This window comes from Typopeltis vanoorti, chromosome 3 (genome assembly GCF_054136105.1).
Source record: "Typopeltis vanoorti isolate ZY-2024b chromosome 3, IOZ_Tvanoo_1.0, whole genome shotgun sequence".
In the NCBI taxonomy this organism is placed as follows: Eukaryota; Metazoa; Arthropoda; class Arachnida; order Uropygi; family Thelyphonidae; genus Typopeltis; species Typopeltis vanoorti.
In genome coordinates, this window is record NC_143551.1 from 95,882,697 (window position 1) to 95,903,161 (window position 20,465).

At 36.1% G+C, this 20,465-nt stretch overlaps 1 protein-coding gene across 6 annotated transcripts in view; it reads left to right on the forward strand.

Moving 5' to 3' along the window:
• The window catches only part of LOC150108403 (protein O-linked-mannose beta-1,2-N-acetylglucosaminyltransferase 1-like), a 378,713-nt gene that overhangs the window by 131,325 nt on the left and 226,923 nt on the right, over positions 1–20,465 (forward strand). For all 6 annotated transcript variants that reach the window (XM_090415822.1, XM_090415823.1, XM_090415824.1 and 3 more), the window contains one exon: positions 3,816–3,865. In XM_090415822.1, the coding sequence (XP_090271948.1) occupies positions 3,816–3,865 (50 nt within the window). The remainder of the gene's footprint in view (positions 1–3,815; positions 3,866–20,465) is intronic.

The following is a 20,465-nucleotide window of genomic DNA, read 5'->3' on the forward strand; positions in this document are numbered from 1 at the left end:
TGTTAGATAAAGTACATCTTATCCATCCTTTAGAAGGAACAATTTATAATGAATGATGAAATGATGAAAACATTATCTGCATGTTTTATCTCATATCTTGGTTTGGTATAGTATTTCTCAATAGCTGTTTGTTCAAGCCTTTCCATGTAAGTGATAACTATCTTGACATGCTGTTGTATGCAAATGACCAAGCACATCTGGCAGGTAATGAAGATAAATTGCAGTATTCCATGTACTATTTAAATCTTATTGCTGAAAAATTTAATATCAATGTAAAAACCAAAATTATGACCTTTTAAGGAAAGATACCAGTTCATAATAAAATAGGTATTAAAAATAAAATACTTGAACAAGTAAGCTGCTTCAACTATCTTGGCTATAGTTTGACTTACAAAAAAAAATTTAACATGAATAATAAAATTTAAAGTATAGCAGAGCTTAGAATAATCAAGTTTTTAATTAAGCAAAAGCATAGAGGCATACCAGAATTATAAAGTATACAAAACACTAGCAAGAACAGTACTTACCTATAAGGAGTGAAGCTCGGATGAACAGTGGCTTATATCAGTTCAAGTGAAATTTGTGTGAACCACAGGATATATTGTATTAGACCAGATGAAAACAACAATATAATAAAAAAAACTAAAATGATACTTATAATCCAGAAATATAGACAAAAATGATTACAGCAGTAAAAATGGACAGAACAGGATACTGTTCATTTATCTGCTTTTACACATTGCTTTTTAAATTTTAATCTATAGTTTTTCAACATGCGCTAACTTACTTGCTAGCAACTTTTAGTAAGTTTTTCTTTTCCATAACTGTCTCTTTAACTTTCTGAGGAACCTCTATCTCAGTTGGTGTCAACAATGCTCTTAGATTGGAAAGATCTTGGTTCAAATCCTGTATGGGACACAAAGAACCTTTATCCGAGCTTTTCAAGTGAAGATGAGTTAGCCTGTCTCATATGGAGGTGGTAGAGTTTTTCTCTTTGCAAAGTTGGATTTTTCATCCTGTAAACCAACCAGAAGAATATGCAGTTTACAGACATAATACACTAGCCTTATAGCCCTAGTTGTTTTGGCCATAATTCAAATCAATCAACCTCTTGAATCCACCATGGAGTTTTGATTTTTCTATCTTGTCAGATAACTTTACCACATGCCCCTCTGGCTGAATCAGTCAGTTTTCTTTCCAGTATCTGGAAAAGTTTTTTCATACTAAATTGCGTGAAGGCATACTGTACAGCAGTATATTTAAATACCCTTAAATTACACACATTCACTCACTTGCATGCGCTATGTTGAATCAAGTTTCAGAAACAGAAACATACTACACCTGTATACAGAATGTTGTATAAAACATTGGAAACTTGTGATTTTTCCTTTAATATGAATCTAACCATGAAAAGTCTCCATCTATCCAGTACATTTAGTACTGGATGGTCTAAGAGTTAGATAATCCATCCCAATACCCTTTCTGGAGATAACATAGAACAAACTGCTTCATGATTATAATTATAGGCTAGTGATGGATGGGTAGTGAAATTCATCTACCATGTAAAATATGTAGCAACTAATCCTGCCATATCCTTTTTCAGTCAGATGGCTAAATGTGGATGTGACAAAAGCTTAGGGAAGTCCTTATGCCCTAGTGCATTATCCCAATTGCAAAGTGTGTTTCAGAGATATAGATCTAGAGTTGTTTCTTTTCGTATGGTGTAAGCCTAAGGATGTATGTCAATGGATGTATTACACTTTTGGAAAACAGTGTTTCCCACATTGTTGCAATTTTATAGAATGTACCAATGTCTGTTTTTAACATAACTGTGCACCATGTCTTACTGCAATTGCTGTTGAACATGTTTAATGAAAATTATATGAGCGGATTGATCAGCCTATACACATTTGTGATCTTAGAATGGTAGAAACCTTTTGGATAATTAGGGATTTGTAGGCCATTGAATATTGCTCCTATATCTGGGGTAGTGCCCCCAAGAGCTCCCTAAAGATACTGGACTCAGTACAGAAAAGGCAGTCAGATTGATCGATGATCCTGCACTCACTGTTATACTTCACTCATTTTCACACAGGTACTCAGTTTCTGCTGCTTGCATCTTCTGCAAATACTTTTATGGCCACTGTTCATCAGAATTAGTATCAATAATACCCCCACTCTCTGTCAGATCAGTTCAAATGCATGCAGTAACTAACCAACACTCCCTCATAGTGCATCTCCAAACTGATAGATAAAATTTCTCCTCCTCTTCGTTCATCCCTTCCACTGCTGCCCTCTGGAGCAGTCTACCATCTTATGTTTCCCAAGGAATACAATCCACAAATTTTCAAGATTAAAGTGAACAAGTGTCATCATCTTACCCATCCATGGTACTAGTGTAGTATAGGTTGACCAGCCTCTTGTGGATGTGTTCTCCATATAAAAAAAAAAAAGAAATGGCCAGACATGTTTCCCACAAAGGGATATAGATTGATGGTTATGTTGCTGGTCCTAAATATGACAGCACGAGTCAGATACTGTGCCACATATACCTAGATAGAAGGATGGAAAGTGGGATTAGTCCAGTGTGAAGCCTGAAATATGATGCTGTTTTAATACTTGTTTCGTCATTGTGGGTGATTAAATTGTTAAATTGCATCGTATTTGAGCTTTGATATATTCTCTGTATTTTATATGAATTCCATCCCAAGAGAAGTGGTATACATTGGTACCAAGTATAATACTTTTCAAGCTACTTCAAGCCTCCAGTAAGCCAAGTGGTAGTTTCATCTGCCATCGGAAAACATTGACATACATTTGTGCTACATTAAATTTGAATTTGAACCCACATTCTCTTGATTTGAGAGCAAAGATGCTGTCTACTCATCTAACCAAGATAAAACTTATTAAACTAATTTCCATTCCTACATTGGTTACATATAATTATCTCTCTCATTATACTGATATTCTGGACAATTCTGTGTTGCATGCACTTGATAATTCTGTGAAAATAACCCAGTTGTGCATCAACATGATAATGTGATAATATGGTTTCAGAAAGTGGGAATGCATAAATTAAACTGGCCAGCACAGCATCCTGATCAGAAACTTGCACCCAGACCATTGGTTAAGAGTATGATTACGAGAACTGGTTGTCATTTCAAAGAAGGAATGGGTCCAAAAATAAATAAATAAATAATATATATTATCTTACCCATATCATGTGTAGTCAGGAGTTAAGAGAGAAGGAATCTATTAATCTTTTTGAAGAGCTGGAGGCTGTTGTCTTTGGAGAATACTGTATGAGGAAAGGCCATGAACAAAGATAAATGGAATAAAAAATAAGTTTAAGTAGCAAGTTTGTTAACAATTGAACAGTAAATAAATATTGAGCTGCTACTTGTTTTATTTTAGGTTTAGCAGAGATATAGAGAATGATGGATGCTAATTCTGCTGAATATTATTCTTGGAAGTATCTGTAGAAAAAACAGTGTGGAAACAAATCATTTGTGTGACAGTAATTGGAGAATCTGTGAGGAATCATCATTTAGCCAAACTGCCCTCTTTTCACGGCATCAAATATTTTTAAGAAGATTTTTTGTAATAATACAGGATTCATGAAACTGAAGTATCCGTATAATTTTTACAACACTGTAACTTATTCAGATAATTGCAAAATGATTATTTCATTTAATTCTGTTGCATCTTATTTCTCTCTCTCTCTCTCTAATAAATTTGTTGCATTCTGTGTATGTTTTGTTTTGTGGTAAATGATTGCATCCTGAATAATAGAGGGGTTTCATATTTCCATGTAGGTCGAGTGGCAGAAGCTTTTGAAACAGCAAATCTCTTGTTTCCTGATGCAGTAAGTGTGATTATTATTTATTCTTACTAGTTTTTAGATTAGATCTTAGTACGCCTTGGGATTTGCAGGTTTGCATGTGTACTACAAATACTTTTAAAAAAAAGTTTCCATAATTTTTTGTGTCTCACCATAAGCAGGGTCCAAAGGAGTGGAAAGAAGGTAAGACCACCGTTGCACAGGATGGTGCTAGGGCAGATGCTTATAATTACTGGCCAATTAAACTCAGCATTAGGGGCTGAAAAAGTTGCATAAACCTATATATAGAAACAAATGAAGAGGGATATTCATTCTCTGTAGAGAATAGCATGGGTGTGTTAAGTCCTGTCAAACTGTCTTCATTTTATAACTCAGAGTTATAAAATAGTGATAACTCAATTAGAAAAAAAAATTGATCTGTCATTGAAAGAAATGGATATACAGTAATCCATCTATTCAGCCACAGTGGGAGAGCAGTTTGTTGATTAGATAATTGAAAGGTTGGATAACTAAGATACAGTTACATGATGCTGAACCAGAAGTAATTTTATACACTAACCCATTCAAGGGGCAGCTAATTGAAGATCAGATAATTGAGAGATCACTGTATCAGTAAGAGTTCAGAATTGCAGAGTCATTGAAAGGGAAACTAAAATGTGTTGGGCATGAACAACTGCTGGCATCCTAGAGATGAGTGGGTGGAAGGGTGATTACATGATTTATCTCCTCTAAATGGCTCTTAATTTTAGCATGTAATCAACATAAGGTGTGTGTGTGTGTGTGAGAGAGAGAGAGATTGTGGGATATTGCAGCTTATGTATGCTAATGGCAAAAGTATGTGATTTTGTTCACTGCAGTGTTTGCAAAATGTATTTGCTTTGTAGGATGAAAGATTTGTGGAAAGAATAAGGGAATTGGTGAGCACATGTGTCAGGCATGTTTTGAGAGAGTGCTAGAAGTATGGGAGAATAAGAAGAATGATAGTGGCAAATTGGATAACAAAAGGTGAGAATAACAAATTGGATAACAAAAGGTCGATAAGCTGTGTTTTACATTATGAGAAAATATTAAGGATAGTGATGGAGCTTGTTCCACCTTTGCTCCAAGTTGCCCTAGTGTTGTGCTACCAGGTGTTGACTTACGCTTGGACTCGGCTAAAGTTCTTCGGCATGAAACTCTTAGATTTCGATCTCAGAGTTTCTTATTCAGCTTTAAAATAATGAGGGATTTATTATCCCCTTAACTTAAAAGGTGAGAATGCAAGTGTGAATGTCAAATAGTGAGAATAAAATGGTAGAAATTGAAGAGCATGACCAATGTGCTTCCATGGAGCCTTCACAGGACAAAAATGTTGGAGAAATGTTTGGTGAGTGATTGCCAGCCTGGCTGGCCGAGTGGATAGCATTTCCACTCTCCAGCCAAAAGGCTGCGGGTTTGAATCCCGCCATGGGCATGGATGTTTGTGATTGTCTCTGGAAGTACTAGTGGTGGTGGTTGGCAGTAGATGGTGTTGGTGTAGTTACGGTCAGTTTGTGGATTGAGTGGTGGAGACAGAGTTGTAGAGCAGGTGCCCTCCCTCGATGAGTATTTGGACTCCCTGAGGTGTCAAAATAATAATAATAATAATAAGAGAAAAATGCAAGGGTAGAGAAAGAGTGTGAAAGAGGAAAGATGAGGATAGTTTTGTACGGAGACTATGATAAGAGGAGCACTTGAGAAGAGCTTAACAAAATTGTGTTAACAAAAAGCAAGGGCACTGGTGATGATGTAAGGATGCAGAGAGAAAAAGAGGTGGTTATTATGGTAAAAGTGATCTTGGGAAAAAAAATAAAATGTGGTATGTAAAAATATATGAGAAAGTTGCTAGTATAAGAATGAGAGAGTAGAGATTGTGAGTCCACTGCACGAGAAACGCAAGCTTGAGAAGAAGGATCATGATTGCGAATGAATCACTGTATAGGTTAAGCTGGAGAAATGGTGTGGAATTTGTGGATATGTAAAGCGAGAATGGAAAAAAGGACCTAATAATGCAGATGGTGGCATTTGAATGTATTTGGAGTTAAGTGCCTTGAAAAAGTATTGTTCGTAATTTAGAAGTTCAGAATCAAGGAAATTTGAGTATTTAGGAAGATACAGGTAAGTGTGGGTGCAGTCATCCTGGAGGCAAGTGAGTTATCACATGATGTTTAATGTAGTTCCACAGGTTCTTTAGTGGAATAATGAATACAGGGTGAGGGAGATTGTGGGATTAAGGGGCATTGCAATTTTTGTACAATGACAGAAGTTTCAGAATAAGGGAGAGGAGTGTTTGGCATTGGTTAGTTCAACTTTGAACTAACCAATGCCAAACACTCCTCTCCCTTATTCTGAAACTTCTGTCTTTATAGGCATCGATGAAGCTTGGTTTATGAAGAATGATATAGTCATGAATATGGTATTCAAAATACAGGTAACCCTCGTATAACACAGTACTTATTCAATACGGTTTTGATATAACGCGGTCTACAATTTCTAGTAACCCTTTATTTTTTTTTCACTGCGGGAACTTAAAAATCAAATTTTATCTTTGTTAAATTTGTGTCTGCCTGTATCGTGCAAGGAGTTATAAGTATCGAATTTAGTTTTATTGTATCCCTGAATAAGGTACTGTACAGAGGCTTTTGCAGTCTGTGTAATTCTCAAAAAATAGTGCAATTAGAGACAGCTGGAATAAAAACGGCGCTAACTAATGAATCGCATGTTCCCTTTCCTCTCACAGAAACTATGCTTCACGCAAAACCATATATTGCACTGAAACACAGTATCTAACTAAGAACTATTGTCCAATTTTTCAATTACATGAAATAAGTGTTTGTTTTATTGCATTTGAAATTCTCAATGTCTTTATGACAGATTGCAAAGGCTAACTTCATATAAAATTCTACCAAGAATTGAAACATGCCATATAATGAGTGTGTGAGTTCGCTTGCCACCTCATGTGCAAACAAGTCATAACAAACAACGTTAAGTGCCATAAAATTCAACCAAGGGTTGAAACTTTTGTGTGAGTTGATCCAGTCGGTAATGAGAAGTTCCGTCAGAACGATAAATAACACCCTGTCGTGAATTTGTTAAAACTAATAGTAAATGTTGTTATGACAGTTTCCGATGTTATGGAATTCGATTGAAGAGAATTAGCATTCCAACTCAACACTTGTCGGTTGCCTTCGCACAATCTTAAGTAAGCTGCTCTCTTGTGTAAAACAAAATTCAACTTGTGCGTATTGTAATAATTTAAAAAAAGTTAATAATTTATAAGCATATAAAAGGATGTAAATCGTTGACTTGCCTGCAAAATTCTCAGACGTGCCACCTCTGGCAGGAGTGCTATAGTTTCGCCATCTAGGGTTTACTGTATATAGTATTTATTGTTGAAAATTTTCTTCGTTTCCTGCCAGGAAAGCGCATTTAAAATCATAAGTTTGTTATTCTCAAGCTGAGCAGTTTATTTTCTGGTGAGTTACTTACATATGTAATGCTTTTTTTTTTTTTTTTTAATGTAAAAGTTTATTTTTATTGTAATGGCAACTAAAACTGCAACGAAAGAGAAATAACCAACAATGAAGAGGAAATTCATTTCTCTTGAAGAAAAAATTAAAATCTTGGATCAGTTGAAAATTGGAGAAAAACCTGGAGTTGGTGCAAGGACTCTAAACTTAAATGAATCAACATTTCGAAGAATCAAACAAAATTAACATAAAATCCGAGAAAGTGTTATTGCTGGGTCAACGGTAAGTGCAAAGTGCGTTGCTCGTGTACGCGATATTCTAATAGAAAAAAAAGGAGAAATCTCTAATGATTTCGATAGATGATTGCACTCAAAAGAAAATTCCTTTGGATGGTCACCTTATTAAGCAAAAAGCTCTCAAAGTTTATAAACATTTAGAAGAATGTGATCAAGATTCTTCAGAAGAAATTTCTCAGCATTGATTTTGTGCCAGTAAGAGTTGGTTCGAAAACTTTAAAAAGCAGTTTTCTTTGTATAATCATAAAATCCGGGGAGAATCAGTATCAGCAGACGTTGAAGCTGCCAGGAAATACCCAGCAGAATATTTAAAAATCATTGAAGAAGGTGGTTATAGTGCAGACCAGGTGTTCAATGCGGATGAATCTAGGTTATATTGGAAAAAAATGCCAAAATGCACCTATATTTCGATAAATGAAAGATTACCTCCTGTATTCAAAGTTTCCAAAGATAGAATTACTCTACTGTTTTGTAGTAATGCATCAGGTGATTACATGACAAAAACCAATGTTTATTAACCGATCTGCAAATCCTCGTGCAATGAAAGGGCTTGAGAAGTATACCCTACTTGTTTATTGGTGGGCCCACAAAAAGGTATGGGTTACAGCTAGCATGTTTGAAAATTGGTTTTTCAAGTGTTTTGTACCCAATGTAGAAAGTTACACAAAGAAAAAGAATATGGACTTCAAAATTCTACTAATTTTAGATAATGCACCAGGCCATCCAACAAATTTAAGCCATCCGAATATTAAAATAGCTTTTTTACTGCCTAATACCTTCACTTATTCAACCACTCGACCAAGGAATAATATCAACATTTAAGTCATATTCGGCGAACATTTCAATTAATTTTGGAAAAAATGGAATCTAATGCAAACATGACACTGCCTCAAGCGTGGAAAGAGTTTTCAATATTGAATTGTGTGAAAATTATTTCTCTCTCCATTAAGGAATTACAACCCTCTAGCTGAATGCCTGCTGGAAAAAAAAAATGGCCTGAAGCCATTCTGAAACAAAATTTTGTACTTCCAGTGGATGCTGAGCTAAGTTGTATAATAAACGTTGCACACATTTTTGGTGGAGAGGGCTTTTGCGATATGGTTGAAAACGAAATTAGTGAATTAATTATGGAGAAACAGATTTAAATGAGGAGGAACTGGTACAATTAATAGATGCTGTCGAACCAAATGGCGGCGAAAGTTCTGCCGAAGATTCTGATTGTGATGAATCCGTTAAAGAATTCAGTTTAAAGAAATTAGCAGAAGGATTGAAAGGAAGAAATTTAGGAAGTTATTTTACTGATAATGATCCCTTAATGGAGCGCTCAGGAAAATTCACGAGATAATTGGATATTTGTTTAGTGCCATATTAATGGCCATATAAATACTGCAGCAGAATGGTAAGCAAAGTCTTATTACTGACTTCTTGATAACTAAACCAGCTGAAGTATGCAATGAGAATTATACAAATGGTGTCCAAGAGATTTCAAGTGATGACGCCTTCCAGCACTCGTAAATAAAGAACATCTACAAAATGTTTGTTTTGAAGACAGTGATGACAATTAAAATATGCACTTTATTTTATTTTGCCTAAAACATTTATGCATTATGTGCAATGAAGGTTATGTACAATTTGTAATTTTTACAATTTTATACTATGTATTTGTTTCATAGTGTATGTTTTCTTGACTTACATGAATTACCTGAATTAAATAAAAATATTGTTATTTAAGTTAAGAGATATTACATCCCATATGGGATGTAATATCCCTTAACTTAAATAAGTTTATGTCGCCGAATTGAAGCCTTTGGCTCATTGTATAATTAATAATTTATTAGGACACCTTCTTGGCAATTCTCATAGTAGGGCATATGTAAGTTCTGTTTGCTACAAACTTGGTATTTCTAGGTCTACCTACTCACTGATGAGACCTCAATAAAGGTTGAAACCGGTCTGGGTTGTGACCTTCTCTCACTCATAATGTAAAACAGTAATACAGCTTCTAGGAGCTGGGTTTCACATTATGGGGAAATATCAAGAATAGTGATCAGAGCTTGCTCCACCCTTACCATGAGTTGCCTCAGTGTTGCACTCCCTAAAGGGTCAGTTGTGACACTATCCAGGTATTTGCTTACGCTTGGACTCGCCAAACTTTATATAGTTTCTATATTCGGCATGAAACTCTTTGAGTTTCTTATTCAGCTATGAAACCATATGGGATATAATATTCCTTAACTTAAATAAGTTTATGTCGCCGAATTGAAGCCTCTGGCTCTTCATATAATTAATAAAAATATTGTTTTTGTTGGATATGTCATTGTTGTTTATATAATTTAAAAAAAAAACGATTTTGGAACCTTATCCTACTTTTTCTATGTGATCTAAGTCTCGCATAACACGATTTATACAATGCGGCATTTCTGTGGAACTTAACATCCGTGTTATACGAGGGTTACCTGTATAGTGTTTTCTGGAAGGACAGAGGCAAAAGAGTGTGTGTGTGGGGGGGTTCCTAATGAGAGCAAAGCCAAAAAAAAGCAGGATATAGAGCCAACATGAAATACATAATTAGTCATTGCTATAGATCAGGGGATACATAAGGAAGAATGTGGATGGCATGCATAGGGAACTTCAGCTATGAGAACATTGAACTATGGAAGGAGGAACAGTCATAAGATGAGAAGGAAATGGAACTTATACATCTGCAAAGGGATAATTACATAAAGACATGTAATGAGGGGCACTCAAATGTCCAAGAGTGCTGGCCCCAGTGATAGCATCAGAGAACTTAGCAGCAACCATGGTGGCCACTATGTCTTTGATTGGCAGGACATTCGTGTAGTCTTGACCTGGAAGATTGCCAGATATGCAGAATTTTCTTTTAAGAAAGGGGTATATGGAATTGCAAAGTAGGTGATTATGACAAACCGAGGAGTCAGAGCAATGCTATTATGTAAGAGTTTGGAGGAGAAAGATATTAGCAGCATGAGACATGGTTAATTTTGAAGAAAGCAGTATCAAACTGTATACCAAAGTCAGGAGAATAAATCATATGGGAGATAGATAGATAAGAAGCATCATTGAGCAGGAGTTGCAGAAAAGGAAAGAAAGAGCAAAATGCAATGCACAGGCAAGGAGAGTGACCTGCATAGTGAGAAAGACCAGAGGTAATTATTAGAGGACATTAGCATAGGATGCCAAAAGAAATCCCATGTTCTTTTGTTGACTGGTGAGTAAAAGGAAGAAGAAGAATTATGGAGTGATGAATGAGTGCTGATAGTAGGGCAGTAACAGAAGCAAATGAAATAGTTGAATTACTGAGTGATCATTTTGCAAGGTGGAAATTATTGCAGTGCCACATATTTCATTGACTGATGTTAAAAATAGAGGTGGTTGAATTGGAGTTGCTTACAATATTGGAAACCTTAATGTACACCCTCTGTCCAAAATGAAACCGAACTTTTGATAGAAAATAAAACACAGGCCAATTATAATTATTCAAATCATTTATTTCAATCAATATAATCTCCCTCAGCTTTGATATAGCATTTGGAATAGTCAATTAATTCGTTAAATGAGTTTTTTATATTGGTTTTTGGGATACTGTTGAGGGGCGTGGTTACTGCTGCTTGAACGTTTTGAATGGTGTTTATTGCTTTCCTTTCATCGGCAGATGAAGTCACGGGAAGAGAAAGAAATCACAGGGGTACTAAATCAGGTGAATACGGTGAGTGATCCAACACGCAAACTTGGTTTTTGCTCAAAAACTGTCTCACAATGTTCGAACAATGAGATGGTGCATTATCGTGCAAAAGTGACCAGCTGCCTGCATCACAATATTCATTCCATACGCGATGAATTCTTGCTATCAATCGCTTCAAAACTTCAAGATAAAACTCACCATTGACTGGCCAGCCGGAACGAATTCTTTGTGAATAATGCCCTTGGAATCGTAGAAACAAATCAGCATTGTCTTTACTTTTGACTTCTCCAAGCAACTTTTTTTTTTTATGCCTCTCTTCTGGTGGTCTTCACTTGGCATTCTGGCACTTTGTTTCGGGCTCATACTCAAAACACCACATTTTGTCACCAGTAATGATTGTTTCAAGGAGGTTTGAAGGAGGTTTTGTTTTAACGAGGTCCTTGCAGTGTTCAATTCGATACATTTTTTGGTCGTCGGTCAACTTATGGGGAACAAATCGTGAATTCAATTTATGAAGGCCCAACCTCTCGGTCAAAATGTTGTGCACAGTTGATTTTGGAATCTTCAATTCATCTTCAATCCATCTCACTGACTATTTCGGGTTGTCTTTGAAATCGCACACTTTTTGGATGTTAAGCTCGGTCCAGTTTTTGGACAGCCTGGTTTTTTCGTCATCCTCAGGCATCTCATGGCCATTTTGAAATCACTTAAACCACTCATAAACTTGAGTAAGGGATAAACATTCATCACCGTATGCTTTTTGAAGCATTTGATGCGTTTTTCAGTAAAACTTTTACCAAGTTTAGCACAAAAGTCAATCGCAACTCTCTGTTTGAAACTCATTTTCCGACAGTTCATTAAAACACACTGTCACTCTTGGCACTATAACTTGGTTTCTAATGAAACAAATGTCATAAACAGTTGATACAACACTAATAAAGGTTGCTGCTTTCAACAACAAAAAGATACCACAGGTGACGCCACTAGTTTCTTCTATTTTCGAAAAATTCGGTTTCTTTATGGACAGAGGGTGTATATGTGTGTGTATATATATATATATATATGGCTATGTAATTAGACTAGGCATCATCCCATGTGTTAAGGAATATGTGCGGATATTGGCAGCTTCCCCTAACCAAGCTGTTTTAAGCCTTAATTCTGGGAAGGTACCTATGCAGCGAAAAGAGCAAAATAGTTTATAATTGCATAAAGGGAGACTCCAAGACAGAGGTAGCATATTATAGGCAGTCAGTATCTCAGAGTGGTGGTTAGAGTATTTGAGAAGTTGGTAAAAGACAATGCAGAACTGGGTGGACAGCAAAATTTTATGATACTCTGTGTGTGTGGGGGAAGGCATCGCCTTAGAAATTTGTATACTGTTTTTGTAATGAAGTTATAGTTGAATTGGATTATAATTGTAATTGAATTGTAATGAAGTTGAAAAAGAGACTAAGGTCATTGGAGTGTGTATGAAATGCTCCTTATGATGTTAGATCAATTTTTTTATTTTTTTATTTTTTTGGCTTTAGACATCAATAGACAAAAAAGAGGAGGACATGATAGAAACATGAGTTATTAAAGAGTTTTATAGGATTGACACTGAAGATTTGTTTCAATACATGGCATTAAGGGAGAGAACATGGATTTATCTCTGGAAATTGTGTAAGAGTGGGGTCAGCATTGCTATTAGGGCTAGATTTTTTGCTTGAAGGATGGTGAATGGGCAGAATGGGTTTCCAGAAGTGGGTGAGTGTTTTCTTCTGTGTGAATGAATTCAAGGAGATCTGTGATAAGTATTGTGTGTACAATGGTTAAAGTTGATTTTTCACGATGAGTCAGTCTTTGACTCTGCAGAGATGATCAAGAAAATAATTATAATACCACCATATTACTGGACTTCATAAAAGCATTTTGATAAAATACCATAAGAAAGTTTGTCATTTAAACTGGAATGAAAAGGTTGAAAAATAAGTGGTGGCTTGGATAACAGAATGATGGACTGATTGTTATCCAGAAGCAGTGTATGAAATGACTGTCTGACTATAAAAGTCCCAATCTGATTATAAAATTCCAGAATCTGATCCTTGTGGTTTCCACAAGGGTCAGATTCTGGGATTGTTGTTTAATTCATGTATTAATTTATATTGCAAATGTCCAGACGTACCATCTCAAGTTTGAGACTGAAGAATGGAATGATTTGAAGAAATGCGCTAAAGATAAATGATAATCAGTTTCAGTTAAGTGTTACCAAATACACAGTTATGCATTTTTGACTGAGGATGCTGCAGGCTGAATATTATGTTGAAGGAATTGACTACAAGTAGCCGATAAGGATATTGACCTGAGAATATAGTAAACAGAATTGAAGAACAAGGTCCACATTACTAAGATGAAGTCATCACAACAAATAATCAGCGTTTGAAGATAGCACTAACTTGCTTTGACAAGGAAGTTATTCTTGCTCTTTATAATACTTTGATCAGATTACACCTGAATTATTGTCAGACATAGCCATCTAACTTTCTTAGGAATGAGTGAAGAAAGTTGAGAGATTGGTAACCAGGATAATATCAGGCCTGTGGAATGTCTGTTATGAAATTGATTGAGGAACTGGAAGCTGCAAAGTTTGGTATGAAGGAGAGAAAATATGATGAACATGTAATTCATGTAATAAGTAGATTTTATGGTACAAATGCAGAGGGATTAGTTGTTCAGTAGTTAATAAATCATGAAATCAGGAGCAATCTTGATGAAATAAACATTTATTCAAGAATAATCATTGCCTTTTGATATGACAGGGTTTTTAGGGCAAATATATAAATTAACTCTCACCATAACAAACTTGCTTGCTGGAAATAAAAAAAAACACTAAAAAAAGACCTGATGTACCATAAGTTTTGCAGAACAAAACTTTGAGACATTGGTCAGGTTATAGTACACTATCAACCATTAAAAAAAAAACTGTTCCTGTAGTTCATATGAGTTTGCTATAGCAAGTATCACAGTATGTATGAAACTAGAAAAGGCATGCAAAAATATATGCATCTCAGTTGAATCTCCTCATTTCTCTTAATGTCTGCCAAAACCACACTTGTACAATCCTGGATACTCGCCTCTAAATTCTCTCCTGCATTTCTCTTTTTTCCCAGATATCAGGAGATTATATCTGCTTGCAGTAATCCAGATGTAGCCTAATTAATACTTAGCAGAACAGTACAGTTACATTGTTATCTTAACTTGTCAGCATCCATCTTGATATGGTAGCAGTCCCCTGAATGACTTACAGCTATCATTGTGTCTTTTCAAACTCGTTCCTACATCCTCTAGCATCTTTATCTTTCATCTCCTTCACCTGTTGAAGCACTATTCCACCAGTATGTTACATTGCATTTAATTATGGAATGTAACATAGCATTTAATTATGGTACATATAAATTTCTGCAATGTGAGGTGCAGAAATTTATACTTATCAACATTAAACTGACATCCTCACTCATCTACCCATCGAACCCATCCTATTCATATCATCCTGAAGCATCACTGCATCAGAATTCTGTGCTGCTACCTTTCTGATTTTACATTATATTGCTAACAACTAAATATCTTCCTTCAAATATTATATTGTATTGTCTTCATAAATTTAACAACCACAGCCCCAGAAGAGAATCTGTGGCATCAGCTATCTGTATGAAATCATCATGCATCCATTGCCATTCTCCTCAGCTTCAACCTTGTCATGTGATATTTTATCATACATCTCTGCAGATTCAAGAAAAAGTATTGTCAGCCTGGTTGGGTGAGTGGATAATGATTCTGATCTCCATCCAATAGGCCATAGCTTGAATCCCACAAAGGATATGAATGTTAAATTTCATTTGGTAGTAGATGAATTTCATCACATGGTATTGAGGCTATTTGCCTTGCTTATTGGAGGCGTGAAGTCTCATGAAAAAATTCCATGCAGAAGTCTCTATGTCAGGGTTTTGCATTATCTAAGATGTATGGTCTTTTGTAAGTGGATTCAAATTTTAAAAAAAAAAGAAAAAAGTATACTTTTCTGTCCTATGCACTTGCTACACTTGCTACCCTGTGTAGAGATTCCTGCTTTCATCAACAGTTTTATGTTCTAAACGTAACCATTGCTCTAATGTCTTCATAAACTCCTAAAATATATATTGGTCAACAGTTCATCACTGTTTTAACTTTTCCTTTATGCAGTGGCACAATCTTCCCTTCTGTTTATGCCTTGGGAATTCTCCCTGTTGTAAGACTGGTTGAAGAACTGAGTCAAGGGTGCTGTTAGTTCCTTCTCACATTACTTATTGCAAATGGCTATATCTCATCCAGTCGACATTTTCACACTCATCAACTTCTAGTCTTATGTCTCCCTACACTGTTACTGGATTCTTCCCTTATGAAATGAAATACACTGACGAAATCGCAATTAAATATTCTGCTATATCATATGCTGTTCTTGTCTAGTACATTCTCCAATAATTAGGGTTATCGTTATTCTTCTTTATTCATCCTTTTACTTATCACATAACAAAAGACTCCCTTGGATTTTATGTTTTGGCATGTTCTCTTTATTCTGTTTTCTTCATTCCCTCCATACCACACCACCTGTAGCTTTACTTCCCTGCACTCTATACTTATCATGCAACTGCTGACTTCTCTTTCTTATATCTCCTCCATGTTTTCCTCCTCTGTAGTTCCTGGTTAATCTTATTATTCATCTGCTTCTTTGCAGTTAGTCTTTTGATCATCCTAACTATGAATGCAGCAACTGACTGCTTTCAAATGATCCTCAAACTAATTTCCACTTTGTTGATCTCTTGGCTATTTTGTGTATGCCATGATATTCCTCAAAGTTGCTTCATTAATCTTTCTTAATCACCTGCTTTGTAAGTTTCATTGAAATAAAACAACACTTAACCAAGCAAGGTTGGTTAAGGTTACAAGGCTATAAACTATTACATTCTTATGAGTTTTAAAAAAAAGGCAGATAAATTTTTCAGGTTTTGGGCATGGATAGTCCATTGCTTTTGGTTAAGATTGGGGTCAAATCTAATGTTACATTCACGTTGGGATGAAGAGATCATGAGCAAGATTTGGAAGTGGTGAGTAATTGTGGACAAGGAATGGCATATGCCTCAGCACTTTTTTTTGAAAAGGCATTCAAATTTTATGTATCCTCTTTTCACTAGAGCTGACACCTGCCTCACTTTCTCCCATGTTAGAACCACATGATTCTCACCCACTGGCTATATCATGAATACTTCATTTACTATCAAATCCTGGGGCACTATCATCAAGTCAATCACATGTTTCTCTTGTTTTTCCGTCTACTACAGGTCATTAGGTAATGGCCATTAAGCAGCTTGGGAAACTCATTTTCCATACTTTTATGTGCTCTTTCCAATCACAGTATAGTTCATCTCTCGCATGAAAATCTCTCTCTCTGATTACCTGCTAATCTTAATTGTCTAGCCATTTCTTAGATCTCTTCCCCAACATTCTCAAGCTATAGCAATAGCATACCAAATACTGTATCCTGCTTTAACTTCACACCCTAAAAGGCATCGTCAACATTGTCCTCTTGAATCACTATCACTTTGTCATAGTTCATCTGCTATCATTAATGAGTACTCTCTTAATTTTTTTTTTTCTTATCCTTTTTGTTCTTCCTGAAGATATTAAGCTTTTCATATCCCCCCCCATTAATTCATACTCTTCTATCAGTTTTAGCTCCACCTTCATATAATGAAATTGTCATTCCATTCTTCCACTCATTATGAATCATGCTTGAGTTAAGACTCAAATAGCAAAGTTAGAACAGTTACTGATTCTGTTGAACATTACTTTAGCACCCATGCTGTTCTTTTATCCAATCCCACTGCTGTGTTTTTGCATTAAGCACTTAGTCTTTAATACCTCTGTCTCATCCATTTCTATCTTTTCATGTCTTCTACAGAACCACAGGTCTGTATGGAATGTGTACTACCTTACTAAAGTGATTACTTAATAACTCAGTTATTTCTTCTTAAGATATTTGCCTACTATTTCTATTCACCAAAATATCTCTTCCCCTAGTTATTTTATTTATTATTTTTTGCCTGTTCATCCAAATTCATTCATTTCATAGTCTGATTTTCCTACCTCATTATTATTATTATTACGGGCGACTCCAGGGAGTCCTTAGACTCATCGAGGGAGGCCCTAACATCATGTCCACACAACTATACGACATTCTCACAGTATCTATCATACCTTGCCTTGAACTCACTCACTGTCATAGCACCCACAACAGGCTCTGGCAGCTTATTCCACTCATTTACCACTCTAAAAGTAAAGAACCCAGCTCTAACACCCTTGCTAACCACACTCTTGCCCAGCTTCCATAGGTGTCCCCTAGTTCTCCCACCACCAGTCTTGATCTCAAAAATATCCTCTGAATTAATCCTATAGAAACCCTTTAGCAATTTGAATGTCTCAATCATATCTCCCTTTTTCTGCTTATCAACTAATTTCTGCAACCCACAAATCTTCAACCTGTTCTCATATGGTTCATTCCATAGACCTGCTATCATCTTGGTCACTCGCCTCTGGATCCTCTCCACCTCCTCCCCATCAAGAAGAAACCTAGGTGACCAAATCTGGGCTCAGCAGTCGAGATGAGGTCTCTTATCAAGGCTCGTTACAGAGGTACAATAACTTGCTTGTCTCTGCTCGTCAAAGTATTTTTCAACAACCAAGTGAGTTGATGAGCCGATTTAGCCACTTTTGCAATGTGCCTCCCTAAACTTCATCTCCCTATCCACCAACACTCCCAAGTCCCTGGCCTCATCAATCTCCTGGAGTACAGTTCCACCAATGTGGTATACTGCTACTAATCTTTTCACCCCAAAATGCATAACCTTATATTTTGTCACATTAAATTGACATCCACATATACCCTGTCTTAATCGAAAATTCCACACCTTTAGTCACCTCCCAGGTCAAGACCTTATGATCACTCTCACCAATAGGTGGCAACATGATCATATTCATTACAGTCAAATTCTCAGATGCTATTACCAGGTCAAGTATTTCCCCTAGTATTTTCAATTACATGCTGTCTCAGATAGTTATCCCTTAATAATTGAATAAAATCCAGTTCCTTCCTCATGTGTCCTCTCCTCCTTCCAATCAATGTTACCATAGTTGAAATCCCCCATAATAATTACCCTCCTTCCACTCATTGCTTCTATTTGCTTATGCATACTATCTCCACCTTCTATTCCATCATCTGGTCTATAGCAGCACCCAACTGTATATTTTGTTCTGGCAGTCTCAATCTCACACCAAATAGCCTCAAATGAGCTCTTTTTGCTATCCTGCAATACAACTTCAATTCTCCTTGGCTGCAGTTCATCAGCTATCATCAATAACACCCCTCTCCCCATTTTATTCTCTCTGTCCCTCCTAAACACACTATAACCTACACATTCTATCCCACTAACTATATCATCTTCCGTCAGCCATGTTTCACTAATGCCAATAACCTGTGGCCAGGAAGAGCCAACCAAGGCCAAAAATTCTTCCTTCTTGTTCCTAATACTCCTGGCATTAGTATACATGAAATGCAGAGGTCCCTTTGTCCCACCCCTATCTTGATGTGTTATTCTAACTATCCCATTCTGATTACTTGTCCTTAGTACTGGCTCGGGTACATTATATACATTCTTACACTCAACTGTCTCACTGATGTCCGTATATCCGCTCCCCCCCCCCCTTGGTAGTTCTAGTTCACCTGGTTCTGCACATCCATTTTCGCTTTATTCAGCAACACTTTTTCCAGTCTCCACACACCAAATCCATTCAAATGCAGGCCATCCATCTTGTATAAATCCTTTCACCTATCAAACGCATTCCACGTGTCCACGAATTCCACACTGTCTGCATAACCTGCGCATAAAGTATTTGCGATTACGGCCCTCCTTCTAAACTCCTCTCTGTCGTACCGGGGCAACAAACTCACCATCCTAACTCTGTCACTCTTTTCTTTTGCTACCTTTAACAATACTTTCAAGTCCTCTCTCATAAAAAATTTATCTCCTTTCAATTCATTCGTACCTGTCACAACTATCAATTCTTTCACCCTCTGTTTCTGCGCTCTAATACTCTCAATGACTGTCACTCTCCTGGCCTGTTTTCATATGCCTGGTTATCATGTTTCTCTTGATATTGAACAATTCTTATAACATTTTAGGTAGCGCCTTAAAGTTTTGTTCGTCCATTTAACCTCTTTGCAAGCTGTTATGCCTGATTTGTTTTAAAACTTTTATACATATTTTTCTTTTTGATATGATATTCCTTTTTATTCTACTCAAAATAGTAGTTACTTCCTGTTTCCAATTCTCCATGTACTCTGCTGTTCTGAACTGGAGTTATGATTTCACTCTTAACAATATCATTATCATAAGACCTTTCTTATTGCTTGTTTTCTCTCCATGTCAATTTCTGTGCATGTTAGAACATGATATACAGGTAATAACTTCTCCTTTTTCTGAAAAGAAATCCACTTGGTATCATTATTATTAGCTTTGCTCTTTTCTCTAAATTTTACCTGAATATTAGTTACACATTTCTTGTCTTCCTTACTATTTTTTCCTCCAGTGTAACATCTTATGGTTATTTAGCAAAATTTTGTTTTAGTCTTCTTTGTCTTGATAATACCAATTATAACAACATGGTACTTCTCTGATTCTTTTACCAGTTCCACTCCCCCCCCCCCCTTCCCTTAGATATATCTAAAACTGATGGTGTTTATCTTTATATAATCTGATGGTGACTGTTCAGGTAGCTGACTTAACTGGAAAATGTCAGGGATTTGTTTAAGTATGCATTGTCCAGCCAACATATTTTATGGTGCTTTTCCATCATTTTGATTTGGTTTGATTTTGAAGTCAATACAGAATACAATTTGGTCAGCTAAGACACAAAGCATTATTAATATCAGACCCTCCCACAGAGGCAAAAGTTTCATTGTAGGAGGTCTACTCACTCTCTTTCTCTCACACACACACAGCTTATCATACTATAACCTAAATCAGGCGTGGCCAACTTCATTCTATATGAGGGCCAATATATGATGA